This window comes from Trachemys scripta, chromosome 5 (genome assembly GCF_013100865.1).
Source record: "Trachemys scripta elegans isolate TJP31775 chromosome 5, CAS_Tse_1.0, whole genome shotgun sequence".
NCBI lineage: Eukaryota > Metazoa > Chordata > Testudines > Emydidae > Trachemys > Trachemys scripta.
Window position 1 is genome coordinate 39,336,600 of NC_048302.1, and position 17,615 is coordinate 39,354,214.

At 42.5% G+C, this 17,615-nt stretch overlaps 1 protein-coding gene across 1 annotated transcript in view; it reads right to left on the minus strand.

The window, feature by feature from the left end:
• Positions 1 to 471: 471 nt before the first annotated feature.
• The window catches only part of ANXA5 (annexin A5), a gene marked incomplete at its 5' end in the record, with an annotated part of 29,051 nt that continues 11,907 nt past the window's right edge, over positions 472 to 17,615 (minus strand). The window contains 8 exon segments of the mRNA XM_034771057.1: positions 472 to 1,072; positions 2,297 to 2,419; positions 4,998 to 5,056; positions 5,954 to 6,049; positions 7,125 to 7,218; positions 12,431 to 12,487; positions 13,070 to 13,149; positions 14,251 to 14,341. Of these exon segments, the coding sequence (XP_034626948.1) occupies positions 1,010 to 1,072; positions 2,297 to 2,419; positions 4,998 to 5,056; positions 5,954 to 6,049; positions 7,125 to 7,218; positions 12,431 to 12,487; positions 13,070 to 13,149; positions 14,251 to 14,341 (663 nt within the window). The 3' untranslated portion in view covers positions 472 to 1,009.

Here is a 17,615-nt window from a genome sequence, read left to right on the forward strand (position 1 = left end):
AAGATTTGAGGGCGATGGACAGGAGAAAAGTGAAAATTCAAGACGGAAGACTCTTGGCGCAATCACAGTCATGGAGATTTATGTGCTCTTGGCATCTGTCCTACTTGGGACATGGACTGGCAGCACTGAGACACCTCCATTGCAAAGAAAAGAAATAAAGGACTGAAGAAACTGTACATCCCTGGGATTTCACATGCAGTACCCTGTACCTTATGGAGTATACTTTCTTCCAACAATGTTGCTATCTTGTGCCTGGTTTACAGGACCAAATACACAACCTAGAAAAGCAAAAAGGGTGCCTAAAGCTCTCCCCTGACACCAATCCATCCATCTGGAAGCCACCTATCACACTATTACCTACCCATTTCCAAAGCACTATGAAAACAGAAAACACTGTGCAGGGTAGTAGGATCATTTAACCAATCTGAAGAAAGAATGGATTTTTTGCTTGTCAAAATAGATACAACTGTGTTGAGGAGGGAACAGTTTATTGGTACGTTATGTTTCCATTGATAGCTCACATTGTTGTTTAGCAGATTCATTCTAATAGCACCAAATACATAAGAAAGAATTTTCCTTAGTTCACAATTTTAAAGCTACCTTAATATTTCCATTAAAATGAGTTACCATAAATGAAGTAAAAAAAAGGTTAGAGACTAAATTTTCTTTCAATTCTTCTTGGAATGTGTGGATTTTCTCTACTTCAGAGAAACATCTAGAAAAAATTGTGCATGAATCTCCATGAAGAGGAGAACATTCACATAGTCATAAGAGGCACTTCATAAACTCCCGGGGGCTAGGATGGACAGACTTCTGCTTGGATGCCGGTAGGAAGAGAGACTGCATATCACTTCAACAACAAGATTTTCATTGCGTCTTTTTAATGATTAGGATGCTAGTGTGGCTGTAAGTGGCTATAAAAGCACTAACATGCAAAACATAGCTAGACATGCTAACTGAGGAGCTGCAAGGCGGGAGCAGGACTGAATCCTTCATATCACTGACAGTGTTACTCATCATCTCCACCGCAGAGGAGCAAGAGTGCTTTCCTGAAGTCCCCAGATGTATCTTTCTGTGTACGAAACATCGCATTAGTCACAGTGAGTCACAACCATAAAGACATTTTTAAAAAAGGGTCAAACCCAGGAAATACTCCAACAAATTACAGAGTTTCCACCGACAGGAAATCCATTTGTATGACTATCTGCTCAGGAATGACACAAGGAGATTCTCTGACTAATGTGTTACTTTTAAACATCCAGACTCCTCATTTAAATAAAAATTTCTGAAAGATTTCAAATGACAATACTGGAGCTGGGCCATTTACTGCAAGTTACGAAGTCATTTCTTCCATTTGCAAACCAACTAACCAAGGGAAAACCACCCTAACCCAAAGCATTACAAATTAAAACTTTTTAACATATTGGAGGTGACCTTCCATAAGTTAGCAGGGGTCCAACCCTATTCCACTGGCAGTCAAATGGGAAGTTTTGCTACTGACTCCAGAGGAAGGAGTCTGGTCCCTCTTGATAACTTCAAAAGCAATTTGACAAAGCAGAACTGAAGGATTGCAGTGTATAAATAGAATTGATTAAGAGATGAAAATGGAGACAATACTATATGATGATTACTTCTACAAATACTGTGCTATGGAAAAGAGTTATGGCTTATATTAAACAGCTTTTTACTTTAAAACAAATGCATGGAAATTCTGCAATATCTGGTTTTCTTACTAACTCCCTTCCCTCCCATTGAAATGATTATGATTTTGCCTTTGTCTCTGCAATTAAACTTTCTCTTGAGTAATGATGAAAAAGGAGACTAGATTGTAATTGCAGTCCAGCTCCATTGCACAAAATTGCTTTCACCGTGGGGGGGGGGGGGGGGGGAAGAAATGGGGGGAAATGATGGAACAGAATCACATGCAGGATTACAATCCCAGTCCATTTCCTTCTGCCACTAACAGCTTCTCTGAGACACGGAAAATGAAAGGAAAGGAGCTCAGACCAGGAAAGAAGTGTAAAAAATGCAAGAAAGTGGAAAAAGTGTCTCTGATTTTCTTATCAGATCTACCCCACTACTACACATTTGTAAGGAAATTTGAAGTTCTCCTTTTTAGGAAATATCTCCCTTCCAAATTACTCCGCCATTTAAGCCCTTTACAAAAATTCATTCATTCAATATTGTTCTTCAAATGTTACCTACACTACCTAAAGAAATAGTCTTACATCACCTATAAATACTATTCTCACCCAAGTATTTCTTTATCAGTGAACCTGGATTTGAGAGATTTTACCTGAATCATCTGATACAACGATTTCGCAAAATTCTTTCTGAATTCATGTCTAATGTCCAGCAGATCAATTTCGCTCCTCGAAACCATGATTCTGATCAAAGTATCATCATCGGTGCCAGCTCCCTATGTTAAAAGATATTTAAATATTATTTTAAAGCATCTATTTATGCTGTGCAGGTATTTTGATCTAGAAAAAGTTTGAGAGCCCTCTGTAGTATGGTTATAACTGATAAATACATTTCACATACAGTGAGAACGTAGATGGGTCTTCAAAGAACCACTGCATTGTATTTCTATCTTATTAGTACAAAATGTTTTGGTCTGTATCATAGGGCATTCAAATTTCAACGTAAAGTAAAGAACTAATGTTGTGAAGTGCTCTGTGCCTTGAACTTCTATGAAGTTGAGGATGCTCAGAACCTCCCAGTTCATGCCCACCAGCTTGTAGCTTCAGGCCATAAGTGCCCAAACAAATAGAAATGATCCAGTTCCCAAAAATCAAACAATATGGTATTTGCATACTATGATCAAGATCAGCATTTTACTAAACAATCCCCAATTCCACCCTAAGAATTGACTTTGTTTCACTGAAAGTTGGAGCACAAAACCCAGTGATGACTAATCAAGGCATGTGACTTGCTGTTTACGTCTGAGTCATCAGTAGAAATAACTATTTTCAAAATTATCTGACTGCTCATATGAATGGAGACTGTGGTAAATATTGTATAACTATGTGTGTACTCTGTTCAGACAGGCATTTGTTGCTTTAAAAAAAAAAAAAAAGTTTTGAGGGATGTCTACACAGCAAAATCTGTGCACAGGCAAGCCTATCCAAGCTAGTTTGATTCCAGCTAGCATGCATAACAATAGCAATGAACACAGCACAGGCTTCAGTGCAGGCTAGTGAGCTGAGCACATACCCAGCATCCATACCAGATTTGTACTACCCCAGCAAAGATGTCTGAACTGCACTGTCTTCCCTGCTATTGTTACCCAAGCTAGCTGGATTCAGGCTAGCTCAAATAGGCTAGCATGTGCACAGCTTTTGCTGTGCAGACATACCCTTAGTGAGTTTTAGCACTGATGAATGGTGCCAGATTGACAGCCCTGAAGTCCCAACCCCGTAATGATCAACCAGTCAGGTTCAACACAGGCAATAGCAATGCAAGTTTCTACCCCAATATGCCTCAACGAGGTCCCAGGTGAGCCCCCTACCCTTATTTCTAGCCCCTATTCTTAATGTCCAGTCAATCCTTAAACTTTTGGTTGTGACTGGTGGTGGTTTTCATGGTACACATTTGAATGTTTTAGATGGCTGACCTAAGGACACTCAAATTATGGCAGGAACCAAAAAGCCCCCTTTTTGACCAGGACCAAGGAATGGAAACCACCTTTGCCTCTTCCAGATGTGCAAGCGGCTCAAGTGCAGTGTAGAATTGAGCCTTGTGTGCAGTCCCTGAATGGGTGACTGTGTCAAGACACATTATATTAGTAAATTTTTCTGCTGAAGTTACGAGAAAGTGGTCTCCCTACAGACAGGTTCTACAGATTTTAATACAAAATTATAAACTTTCTATAGGTTTTTTTTGTTTTGTTTTGTTTTAAAATCAGCCTGTAGAATTTAATAAGAAATATATGCCTGCAACAGAAATCTAAAATATGGTTCAATACACCTATAGAAAGTTTTTCTATTAAATGCCACAGATCTGTAGTGTATTTTCTTCAAAATTTCATTATATTTGTATGGAACCCTATGTTTTCATCTCATTTACATTTTATAGGGCTTTTCTATAAAGGTAATAGAACAACTGTTCTTTAAAAATCCAGATATCAATTCATGATTTCCTCCAAGTAATTATTCATGCAGACATTTTATTAATATATTTTACTTCTTGATAAACCCATTTTAGATGAAGGCCTTATCTTCACTAAGGAAAAAAACTACGGGGAGCCTAGTCATTTCATGTGAAATAGCAGGTTAAACTACCAACTGCCGGCTGTCTTCACTATGATTTTAACTCATGTTGACTAATTCAATATATTAATACATCTTTTTTTCCCCCCCAAGATGAGAAGGCCTAAGAGGGAGCATGCATGTGTAGCTAAGGGGGGAGAGCGGGAGAAGTGGGGGGAGGGGGAAGCACGGGAATGAAGAAATCAGTAAACCCAGATTGGTGTTTAAGTCTCTCTTTTTGGCAGCTTCTCTCTACTTCTCAAAAATGGGATGGACTTCAAAACACATTTGAAAGAGGAACTAGAATTTTACTTTATAAAGTTGGGATATGGGTCTATAAATGGTCATCTTAAAAAAAAAAAAAAAAAGACTTTGCGGTCTGCAGATTTTACAACATAGCTTTTAGTCATCCTTGTTTTCAAAATATGTTTCACCTGCAGAAATTACAGCTTTCAGCAGAATGTGCTCCATTTTCAGGCCAGCAGAAGGCTCCTGAGAGCAAGATGGAACATTGCATACTGGGATATATATAGTCTCTAAAGGTAGTGTTTCCATATTGAAGATTATAGTACCTGCCATATTGTCAATTTTATCCAAACTAGTCACAGCCTGGCAAAATTTGGGTGAATTTAAGCTAGTCTCTCTCTCAAAAAGGACAAAGAATGAAATGGGAGGAGGAGGAGGAGGAGGAGAGAGAGAGGTTACTTGGAGGGGCGAAAAAGGGTCATGTGGAGAATAAGTACTTACCTTCATGGCATAAAAGAGAGATTCGGCAAAATAAGCAGGTACGCTTCGGACACATTTCACTGAGAAAATGAATCATTAATAATCAGTTTCTATTAAACATGTATGACAATCTGAGGGGAGGTAAATATTTTGACTTTCAAATTACACAATAAATACAAGTTTAAGCTCTGGAGTAGAAACTTTCTCAAGGCTATCACTCTCTTTCCAACATCTCACTGTGGCTCACTGACTCCCAAACAAGAATGATCAGTTTACACCCAAATATTTTTCTAATAGTCCTACTTGGGATCTGAAAGGTAGAATTCATATCTCATCAGCAATACAGATCCTGCAAACCCAACTCTACCCTCAAATTACAGATGTGCCAATGCATTCTCTTCAGTAGGCTTGCCTGGGCAAATGAAGGTAGAATTTGGTCCCACAATTAGATACAAGTTAACAGTGCTTTTGATGATGCATGTGGCTGAACAGAATCCAGTTCATTCTCCCATAGCTGATAACAAAGAGGAAATGCTTATTTACTAAATAAATAATAAGATTCCAAATGAGCTACTTACTTCATAAGAGGGCGTGCATTTTTACAGTCACCTTTTGACCAAAGTCACTAACATCAACAACCAAAATAACGTTTTTTAATCTGGGACAGACTAAATGAAACCATTTCTGGAATTCCTGCATCCTAGACAATTTAAATAGCTTTATTAAATTAGAGTTCAGCTGGATTTACACTGTGAGTCAGGATGGCAACAATAAATAGTAACATAATCCCCTGTGCTACTGGAGATTTTAGAATTTAGGTCATTGATTTGAGAAAACAGGTGTCAGCTTCACTCAGGCTGTTGATCAGGTTACTCAGCACTGTTTTAATCCCTTTAAAGGAAATGCCATGTCATCTTTCCAGAGCTCACATTATAGCACCTACAAAATAGTGTAGCAGTAGTAAGACTGTTAATTACCAATTGCCAGAAGCAGCTTCTCCAGATCCCCAGAGGTTTCACGGTCAATGGTTTCTTCAATTTGAAAACCAGAGATAGTCATGTATTTGTCAAACACTGAAAAGCCAAGGACAAATACATACTAATGCCATGTATGTAAACACTACTTCTTCCACTATCCCCCACAGTGCATGCTATTTTCACCCAAGCACCATATATTATCCACTGCGCAAACCCCATCATCCAGACACTCTTCTGCCACCTTATTTTAAAATATCTTTTTCCTAGCAGACTGTAATTGTACAATACAATTCCTCAGGGAGGAGGATGTAGTCTCCCGCGTCCCCTGACAGCAGTCTACAGTCTAGCTGGCATGAGTAGCATATTTAAACAAGAACAACATTGACACCATCTTAAAGAAACAAGCTACCTCATATCCCTAACAAAGCTCTCATCTATATTGGATTATGTGGAAGATTCTGCACTTAAACTCAATCAAGCTGCCTGCACCTCAAATCTGACAACTTTCCACAGATGTGAGACAGCCTCCCCCCCCCCCCCCCCCGCCCCGCTCCCCCCATCCAACATCTAGCACAAATGCATAGAACCCTCCCCAAGTTCAGGGATCCAAAAAACAGTTCCTTCATGGCTCCTCTCCTATGGGCTGCATGGAGTTTATGGAGGGGATATGGGATAGTCTAATTTTGGCAATTAATTGATCTTTGACTGTTAGCAGTAAATATGCCCAATGGCCTGTGATGGGATGTTAGATGGGGTGGGATCTGAGTTACTACAGAGAATTCTTTCCTGGGTGTCTGGCTGATGAGTCTTGCCCACATGCTCAGGGTTTAGCTGATCACCATATTTGGGGTCGGGAAGGAATTTTCCTCCAGGGCAGATTGGCAGAGGCCCTAGGGGTTTTTCGCCTTCCTCTTCAGCATAGGACACGGGTCATTTGCTTAAGGATTCTCTGCACCTTGAAGTCTTTAAATCATGATTTGAGGACTTCAATAGCTCAGACATAGGTTAGGGGTTTATTACAGGAGTGGGTGGGTGAGATTCTGTGGTCTGCATTGTGCTGAAGGTCAGACTAGACGATCATAATGGTCCCTTCTGACCTTAAAGTCTATGACTCTATACTGGGCACAGCTGAGATTCTGGTTTTCAGTTCTACTTGCACCACTTTACCTACCCTTCCTTAGGTGACAGACACTTCGAGTTCCCAAGATGGTGATGAACTTTTCTTCATCTGTTCCCCATTTCAGCTCTCCAGCCTTAAACAAGACCTGTTATAATTTCAAGAAACCAAAACAAGTTAGTAATTTCTTCACACATTCACTTGAAGGATTCTACGCTTCATAACAACTGCAGTTGGAGGGGAGGAAGCTTGAGTGACATGTCCCAAAAATATACATAAGGAAAAACTGGATACACCATATCAAAATGCACACCAATGCTCCATCATCACTACAAATATTTCTTGCCATCATCCTCCATCACCCCCACCTCTTTCCCTTAGTCCCAGTTTTAGTTTTGCCATCTGAGTGATGCTCTATCCTCATTAACCTGTTCATGTCCTGAGATACATGGCACATGTACAGTAATAGTCCTGCTTCATATAAACATGAGGTACCCTTCCAGCAAGTGTTTTAGAAACATACTCCCCCCCTGCGCTCCCTCCCCCCCCAAAAAAAAGATTATATTTGAAAGACCCATCATCAGCCTTCAACCCCAGTGCAATCAAGGTCTCCCCTTGACTGATCCAATTTCCACACAGCCCTATACTTAGTAAGTTTTACAACATAGCAATTTATTGAAGGTGTTGACAAGGGCAAGATGTATATAGTAGCAGAAGGCTAGACTGCTGCTCTGGCTAGGAAACCAGCACTTAAAAGAACTTAAAATGCAGCACTCCACCAGGCACCATCAAAATATACACATGCCACACCCACAAGTATTTTGCATTGGAAAGTCGAGAAAAACATGCAATCTAAAGCGCACACACACACACACACACACACACACACAGATTTCTTGAAGTAAATTTAACAAGCTCTCATATTCTTCCTCTGCCTGTGTTATATTCTTGACCTGATTTATGACCTAGGCCCAGATCTCCAGTCCTGTGCATCAAAACCACAGCTCCTAGGCCCTGGAGTCCATGTCCTCATTTGATTAAAATTTTATTTTTATATATTTTAATATAGATAATTTTATTATGTTTCTGCACAAGTTCATTTGAGAGCACAGTGATCGTCTCATTTCACCCACATAGTTGTCACTGGGGCATTTGGTGCTCTGGATGAGGTACACAACAAGTGATGCTGAAGCTTAAATGCATACTCCAAAGTTGTCTGCCAGCCACCTCATGCAGTGAAAGATCTCTGAATACAGAGACCTAGGGTCAGTTTCACACTCCTCACCAAGTAGAAGTTAGGCAAACAAGCTCTGTATTTAGGGGTGCAAGTATTTCCTGAAGAAAACCCATGAATCCAAATATCTGCCTGTTTGCCCTTATCTGCTGCACAGAACTTGCTTTGACCAGCTGCCTGAACAGAGGAATAATGGTCTTGTTTTCACAGTATGATCAAAAAGTTTTGAATTTTCTCTTTATTCTGAGTCCCACACTGCTACAGTAAATACATTGTTAATGACCATCCAGGCTCTATTTTTTTATATAGAAAATCCAGTATGTAAAAGGAAATGTGGCCGCGACAGTTCTTTGGAACACAGCAATAAATCGTTTCATGGCTGTTCATTTAAAACTGAAATATGCAAGACTCAAGTGGGTGACAACCACAATTATACAGATTTGACCAAGCATCCTTGCACCTCCTCAGACTGGATCTTGTCAGATCCCACAAGCTAAGCAAGGGCAGACCTGAGAAAACTGAAGAACAGCTCTCACCTTCAAGGAATAACTAGAAGTGTTACAGGAAGTCCTGTCAGCAATACCCTATTCCAAGTCAGTACTAGCACTCTTCCATCTGAGTCATTACCAAATCTAATGCTCCAGCATGGTGTTAGAGACACTGTGCTTTTGGAACTGCAGTTCTCTGCACACAGAGGTCCTGACTACTGGTGATCAATAAAGGTCCCATGGCATTTTATGCAAACGTAAGGTTATTAACCCCAATGTCTTAGCCAACTTTCACATGGATAGTTACATTCTGCCTATTTGAAATCCCTCTGGCGTAAAAGGCACTACTATAAACATTGACAACCTTTAGGAATGAGGTTTTCAAACTGAAGTGTGCTCACCAACCCTGAATTTCACAGAGGGATCTTGAAACTATGGTCTATGGAGATAATAGATCCCAATTTGTTCCTTCATTGTGAACATTATAAAAATTACTTCTTCAGCCAAGACTGCAGGCCACTTTGGTGCAATACACTTCATACAATGAAGTCATCTGCTTTTTAGTAAACCACAGTTTAACACCCAACAAATTTTCCTGAGTAAAGAGGTTTGCAATCAGTGACACGTAGTTATTCATGAATGAAGCTAGAATTATGGGGCGATACAAGTAGCATCCATTATATACCTTTAGTGAAGTATGAAAGGTTCATTCATAAGTGTAAAAATGGCTTGCCACATGTCTCTTTACAACCCAGTCATAGCCAGCAGCAATGCATAATTCAGCTACAATTACCCTTAAGAGATGCTGCTTTAGCTGTGATACTTGCATTAAAATCTAGACAGTCCTGAAGTTGGAGACTAACTGCATTACTTTTGTTTAAGGTTTAGCCTGCTGTGTCATAGGGAACTTATTCACAGTGTTACACTCACAGAATGCTTCACATGCACAATTTGCAATACAATTAGTAGCTACTGATTTTTTTTCAATCCAAGAGAATTCAAGAATTAAGCCTTTTACTCCTCCTTTACTATTCTGAGACAGTATAGTTACATGTATGTGCATATTGTTCCAAACCCCCTCTCCCTGATTCCTTACTGATTGTGCCATACTGAGGACTGTGTTGGAAATGCAAGGTATCATTCTGAGAGAGAGAGAGAGAGAGAGAATGAATGAATGAATGAATGAATGAATGAATGGCGGGGGGGGGAAGGGGGGAAGAGAAGTCCTGTTACTGCCTGCAGGCTAGGGGGCTCTGTGGTGAAGTGAGAGATCTAGAATGAGACCGTTTAAAGCAAGGTTGGCGAGTTGTGGCTTGCTGCCTTTGAGAGCAACTTGTTTTCTCTGTGTTTTTTGGTTCTTGTGTGGTATCGTGGGAATTCTAAGAAATAAAGTAGCGTCAGGTTGAAGCCTTCCAGCAAGAATATTTGTGTTTTTTAATCCAACTTCTTTGTGCCTAAACTGTGAGCATAACACTGACCACAGCTAAATCAACAGAAGGCACTCAAACTGACTGAAGAGTGACCATACAAGGAGGTTACACTGATTTCACTCCATCAGTTTCTAAACTGATGATTTTCATTATTTGTCTCGTGGTAGCGCCTCAGAGCCCCAGGACGCCGTTGTGCTCAGCGCTGTACAGACAGAGAACATTAAATTTAGTTTAGTTTTAGATTAACAGTTACATTGACTTAAAACAGTACTTTTTGGAGTGTAGAGAAGTCCACACAGAAGAGTAGCTGCTGGCCTAGCCTCAGTTAGAGAAGCCAAAAGAAGTCTATTTACTGAGGCCAGAAGCTTGCTACTTGCCTAGGCTAACAATCAATCAATTTAGAGACAAACCCTGACACAAAAAGTTTCAGTAGATAGGGAGACTGTTACTTGACTGACTAGACCGGGGTGGGCAAACTTTTTGGCCCGAGGGCCACATCTGGGTGGGAAAATTGCATGCAGGGCCATGAATGTAGGGCTGGGGCAGGGGGTTGGGGTGAGACGTGCAAGAGAGGTGCAGCAGGGGGCTCAGGACAGGGGGTTGCGGTGAGGGGTGCAGGAGAGGTGCAGCAGGGGGCTCAGGGCAGGGGGTTGGGGTGAGGGTTGCAGGAGTTCGGCGCCAGGCTGGCACCTGCACCCCACTTATCTTGAGCAGCTCCGGGATGGCAGCAGCGTGCAGCAGAGCTAAGGCAGGCCCCCTGCCTGCCCTGGCCCCGCACCACTCCCGGAAGCAGCCGTCACCACGTCCTAGCAGCCCCTGGGGGAGGGGGGAGGCAGAGGGCTCCGTGCGCTGTCCTCACCTGCGAGTACCTCCCCCCGAAGCTCCCATTGTCCGCGGTTCCCTGCTCCCAGCCAATGGAAACTGCGGGGGGAAGGGTCCAGAGCCTGCAGGCAAGAGCAGCGCACACAGCCTTCCACCCCAACCCCTCCCCGCAGTGGTGCCAGCCGCTTCCAGGAACAGCGCAGGGCCAGGGAGCCTGACTTAGCCCGACGGCGCCATGGGGGTGGCAATCCCATGGGCCGAATCCAGCCTGTGGGCCGTAGTTTGCCCACCCCTGCACTAGACTAACTGCCAATCTCTGATTTCTTGAGGGCTGATTTTGAAGCTCAATAGCTGGAGATGGACATTTATGGATTTCTACAGCTCCACATCAGAGGTAGGAACAGAAGTGGAAGAGCATATATTACAAATATATATATTGCCAATTCCTCTATTAATTTTGTACCAAACCTCTAGCAAGAGAGTGTATTTTATTGATCTTGTACTTTACTTTCCCTTCTTGTTTACTTTTCTGAACAATCTTTATTTTTGTTCATCTAGGCCCACAACCTGTAGGAGAAAGTTTTCAGCCCAAATCTATCTGAAACAGCCAAGATGCAACATGCATTAAACAAACTCTGCAATCAAACTGCTGAGAATCTAACCCTTACTATAATTAACAATAAAGCCAATCTGATCTGCTAAGAGGTGCCATTTCAATTATTATATTGCTCCTACTCCTGCTTTTCCTGTTTGGAGTGCAGTTCTAAGAGTTGGAGGCAGAGCTATGGAAAATATAATTCAACTGCAGTATTTCACTCCCTGGGAAATTATTCAGACAGTCACCATATCAGCAGTGGCAGCTCTGGAGCTCCCATGTGGTTACAATAAAGCAACATATTTGGGCCACATACATGAGTAATGCTAATGTTGCATTAACTAGTAAATTGCAGGTCCTGAACAAGTCCTTTATGTAGAGGTTGGCCTGTTTCAGAACATCAGATCTGAATGAATGAATCAATGAATCTGAATGCCCCCAAATTTTGCAGGTGACAAACACCTGAACATCCAATGTTGGAAACATCCATTTCTCTCAGATATTTGTAATGCTCCCACTGCCATACTATTTAGGCTTCTCATTTTATAACTGGCAAAACTGGGGTGAGGAAGAGGTGGAACAGAGGGGAAGAGAATCCTAAAACTTGTGTTTGAAATCTGGATCTGAATGTTGCAGCTTGCACCACCTCTGTTTTCACATCACTTGCAACAGAAAGGAAGCAACAGTTGTTTCCAAAACCAAGTATCTCTCACATCTGGGCCCCACCTGTGCACCCATTTTATTTGTATATTAACCAGCTGAAACACACTAAGGAAATTATTTTCACTTACCTGAGCATCTTGCTCAACCAGACCCTCATCAATTCTTCCATCAGGGTCTCTATTAGCCTAAAAATAATATCCAACGTTTAGTCCAAAACAATGTGGTCCAATATAATGAGCATAAGATTCAATGCCAAATAATCAGTAATCTATGTTTTTCCACAGTCTTATTTCCCTTCCTTCAGCAAAAAAATGCTAGCACACAGCAGAGTGAATTAAGTATTCTGCCCTCCCAATTATAAACAAAAATGTATGTATCAAGCTCTCTGTTATCTAACAGCTTCTCAAGAACACCATTGCAAATTGGGAGTTACACCTGTCACAGGGGGTACCAGATCAGAACTGGATCCTAAAACCACCATAACTTCCAATCCACTCACTGGGATCAATTCTGCACCCTGCTACAGCCCCTCCATGCAGCTCTGGTGTAGACCAGCTCTCTGGGTGGAATAAGCAAGCAACTATACCAATCTCCAAGATCTATGTCTATAGAAGTATGAAAATAATTCAGAGTGGCCTCTATGTAAAACAGATTTAGATTCGGAGTTATCCTTAACCAGTAGTGAAATAAGCAAACACTGCCCTGAATTCTGCAGTCTAATACTCCAATCTCTCAGATGCTCACGCACATACAAAATGAAGACTTACCTGAACAAGGACTACTAGCATCCTCTGATAGTAACCTGTTGTGTCTCCTGTGATATGATCTTCTAAGTTGGATTCATATTCTGCAAGAGAACATCACCTTACAGAATTTCTCAGCTCTTTCTAATGGAAAAAAGTGATGCCCTCACTAGTCCCCAAGAGACAGAGGAAGTTGAAGGCTCACCTAATCTGATTACCATCATCTGTCTAATCAGCCTCAAGGAGCCTTATAGGCAAAGGGCTGTATGCGGTCTTCATTTATATCTGCATAACTCAATGGCACTGCAAAGATGAGCAGAAGGTACAATCTGGTCTCTATCAGCATAAAATCACTAAACCAACTATTACTCAAAGTCAGACCCAGGTTCGGTTCTCATTTCCAATGTCAGGGCAGGATCTGCAAGCAAACAGTACTGGAGAATTCTGCACTAAGCAGGAAGTGTCTGGTTATATTCAGATGTGAAACGTTCCCTCCAATACAGGAGCCTGGATGCATACATAGTTAATTTAGTAGTTGCCTTTGTTTTTAGGAAGTCCCCCTAACCCTGGAAGAAAAAGGTTTAGTCCCTATGAATCAAAGGAAGAGCCACCTGGAGATGGGAGAAGACCCATCACTCTTATTGGGGATGCTGTACTCTCTGTGGCTCATCTCATCCCTAGAAACATAGAGGAAGAGATGCATTGGCTTTAGCATGAATAGCCTTAGATTGCTCAAAAGGAAGATAGCCCTAGGTGGTGCTCAGATAGCAAGCAAAAATCTTAAATAGCTGATTTTAGATAAGAGTTTCAGTTTGTTATGTGGTGCCAATTTCCTCCTTCCCCATTATTGGACTCCCTCACACACTTTAGAGTGAATAAAATCAACAGAAAAGGGCCAAATTTAAATGAAATCCCACTATAAAAGGAAAAAATATTAAACGTTGCATCCCAACTACAATTTGGTCAAAAAGAAAAGTTAGACTGTACAGCTGTGCCTGAGCACTAGCCTCTGGCAGTGCAGGAGTCCCAAACCCACCAGAATAAAATTCTAATTGTAAGACAAGTCTTCATTTTGCACTCCCATCCCCATTTCTTCCCTCAGCTCTCAAGTACGCAGTGTTAACACAGACATTAAAAATGTTAAGAGGGAAAAATGTTAAGAGGGATAAAAAGAGGAGACATTTTAAACACTGACTGAACTTTACCTTCCAGATAAACTTGTTTTATATTCCGCAGCTCTGCAGTTGTTCTGGAGGCAAGAATTTCAGTCAGCACTTTCTCGTTGGTTCCTGCTCCCTACATTAAGAGCACAAATACAGAGCAATTGACACAGTAACTGAGAGAAAGATAATTATTTCTTACAAACCCAACCGCAGTATTCTACCTAACAAACTTTGGGGTGGGGAGAGCACAGTTTTCTTTCTACCAGCTGCGTACTTTTCTTCTTGAAATAAAGTCAGTTTTTAAGGTTTGGTTTGACTTTAAATGGGGCCTAACTGAAAGCTCAACAAAAACAATGGAAAGACTTCTATGACTTCAATGAGCTTTGGATGAGACCCTCAGTGCTCAAGCACACCAAGCTCTATTTCATTTAGGTAACATGATCTGTAACATTAGTGCAGTTGAAATGATGTAACCGTACTTCCTAGGCAACTCTCTGGTGCTCACCTTGTCTTACAATGTCTCAATAGGATCACTCGCATAACTGAGTCAACCCAGGAACTATGGCTACATCACTTGAATTGCACTACATTTACAACCAACCTTTTAGTCACCATGAACACACATTTTTTAAATAAAATTGCCTACTCAGGCAACCAAGTATTTTAAGTCAACGTGCTCTAATTACAATGTGCACAACAGTCACTTTCCACTCCTTTGAGTAGAATATTTATAAAAGCCAAGGTTTTATAAACCTTATAAACACCTTATTTATGCAATCCTGGATTGGCTATGCCTCTAGGGGGATACAAAATGAATCCTAATCAGCCCTAGCTCAAAATGGTTTTCTTCAAACAAGAAACAGTCAGCCACCTGGCCCCAGCAGATATTTACAACTCTTCTGAAATGAGAAAATTCTATTAATAAATTACTTATAAATAATGAAGTCATTCAGTTTATCCACCATCATCTGAACACATACAGCTAGATTGACAAAGGTGTGGGGACTAGGGTGACCAGATCGCAAAATAGAGGGACACATGGGAGTCAGCCACAGGCTCACAGTCCTAGGAAGCTGTGAGGGGGGCGCAAGGCCCTGGCTCCAGGCCCCCGCCGCAAGCCAGGGTCGCACGGCCCCAGCTCCAGGCCCCGCCACATGCTGTGGGTCAGAGGCTACAGCCCCCAGCGCATGTCGCAGGTCAGGGGCTGCAAGTGGGGGGGGGTCTCAGGGCTAGGGTAGGGGCAGAGGAGCAGGGTGCTGAGTTTGGGTGCGGGAGGGGGCTCAGGCCTGGGGCAGGGAGTTGGGGTGTGGGAGGGGCTTCAGGTGCAGGTTCCTGGCGGCGCTTACCTCAGGCGGCTCGCTGGAAGTGGCAACATCTCCCTCTGGGTCCTAGGCGGAGGCGCAGCCAGGCAGCTCTGCGTACTGCCTCCGCTCACAGGCTTCGCCCCAGCAGCTCCCATTGGCCGCAGTTCCTTGCCTATGGGAGCTGCGGAGCCGGCACTCATGGAGGCAGCAGCACACAGAGCCCCTATGGCTCTCCTCTGCCTAGGATCCAGAGGGAGAGGTCGCCACTTCTGGGGAGCTGCACGGAGCCGGGTAGGGAGCCTGACAACCCTACTGAATATCAGGACAAATGGCATCCCGATCATGCATCGGTCGGGACATGAGACAGAGTTAAATATCGGGACGTCTGGTCACCCTAGTGGTGACACTCAGTGCCTAACTTTTAGCCACCTAGAAAAATCACTGAGATTCACAAAACCTGACTTAAGCACATAGGCTCTCTATACAATGAAAGTGGAAAGAGGCGCCTCAGATTGGGATGCACAAAAGCCAGCAGCTCCCTGCCTAAGCAGCCAAGGCACCTAAGTACAAGGCAAGGAGATGCCAAGGTGAGGGGTAGGTCCTAAGACACACACACACACCCCAAAGTGCTCAGCACCTAAGTCTGGGCTACAAGGAAGTGCCTCTCTCTGCTTGCGAGTCTGACCTGCAAACCCTGTCTTGGCATTAGACACCTACACCCGTTTTTGCAAAGAGTTCTCTTATAACCTTTAGCCCAGAGGTGAGGGCTTACCCGGGATGTGGGAAACCTCCGATTTAAGTCCCCCTGCCACCTGAGGGGGAGAAAGGATCTGCCACCTCTCCAGTGAATGCCCTAGCCAGTGAGCTGTGGGATATTCTGACATTGGGCTCCCTCAGTCTCTACTGTTGAAGCTGTTCAGCTGTGGATAAATAAAAACAGTCACTGGAGCAAGGGGACTGGATCCTGGATCTCCCACATGGGTGTCCTAACTACTAGACTATAGAGAATGCACGGTCCTGAAAAATGACACTCTCTCTCTTCCCCACCAACCCCATCACTCTCATTATTTATCCAGCTTAAACAGGAGAGACTGAGGGATGCCGTCCCACCACCTATCAGAATATTCTACAGGACAGTGGTTACGATGCTTACCTGAGAGTTCAGGTTTTAGAGGGGTAGCCGTGTTAGTCTGTATCGGCAAAAACAATGATGAGTCCTTGTGGCACCTTAGAGACTAACAAATTTATTTGGGCATAAGCTTTCATGAGCTATAACCCACTTCATCAGATGCACCTGAGAGTTCAAATCCTTTTCTCATTAGGCAGATGGGGGACTTGAATGGAGGAGGCGGGGGGTGTCTCCCACATCCCAAATAAGTGTTCTAACCACCGGGCTAAAGGTTACAAAAGGAAAGTCCTCCCCACTCATTTTATGAGCTCACCTATGAGGGCCTAATCCAGCAGGTGAGCTCTGAGCATGCTTACCAGATCAGGCCCTGCAAGCGAGTCAGGCGAAGGAGCACTTGTCTTCCCCCAGTTCATGCATAACACTGGAGCTTAGACATCCAGATGCCTAGGGTGAGGCAGCAGAGCATATGCAGAGAGGCAGAAATATAGGTGTCACGTGAACTTTTACTGCAAAAATTTAGGTGATGAACAAGTTTAGGTGCCCACAGGTCTCGGTAGCATCTGAGTGAGGATTTGGCAAATCCCAGCGATGCCTAATTCTGGGATTTAGGCACCTAAAGTGGCAGTTGGGTATCTAAGTCCTTTTGTGAATCTAGCCCACTTATTTTTAAAAAGAAAAAATGTTAACAACCTAACCATCTTTGTTTAATATCATTTATTCTATTTTAACGTTGAGTGTTAGAGGGAAAAGAAAAAAAAAAAAAATCTTGCTTCACTATTCATCCCTGCTCTCCTACAACCCTCCATTCTGCCCATTTTTCTTTGCCCTTTTTTAAAAACAAAATTAATCGGGGAGGGACAGTTTTTTTGCCTCTTCTCAGCCAGGCTTCTACTTGTTCCTATGTTCAATGTCCCTTCTCCTTCCCTCTCCAAATATTATTTGAGACGTTACAAAAAAATCCCAGACTTCAAAGT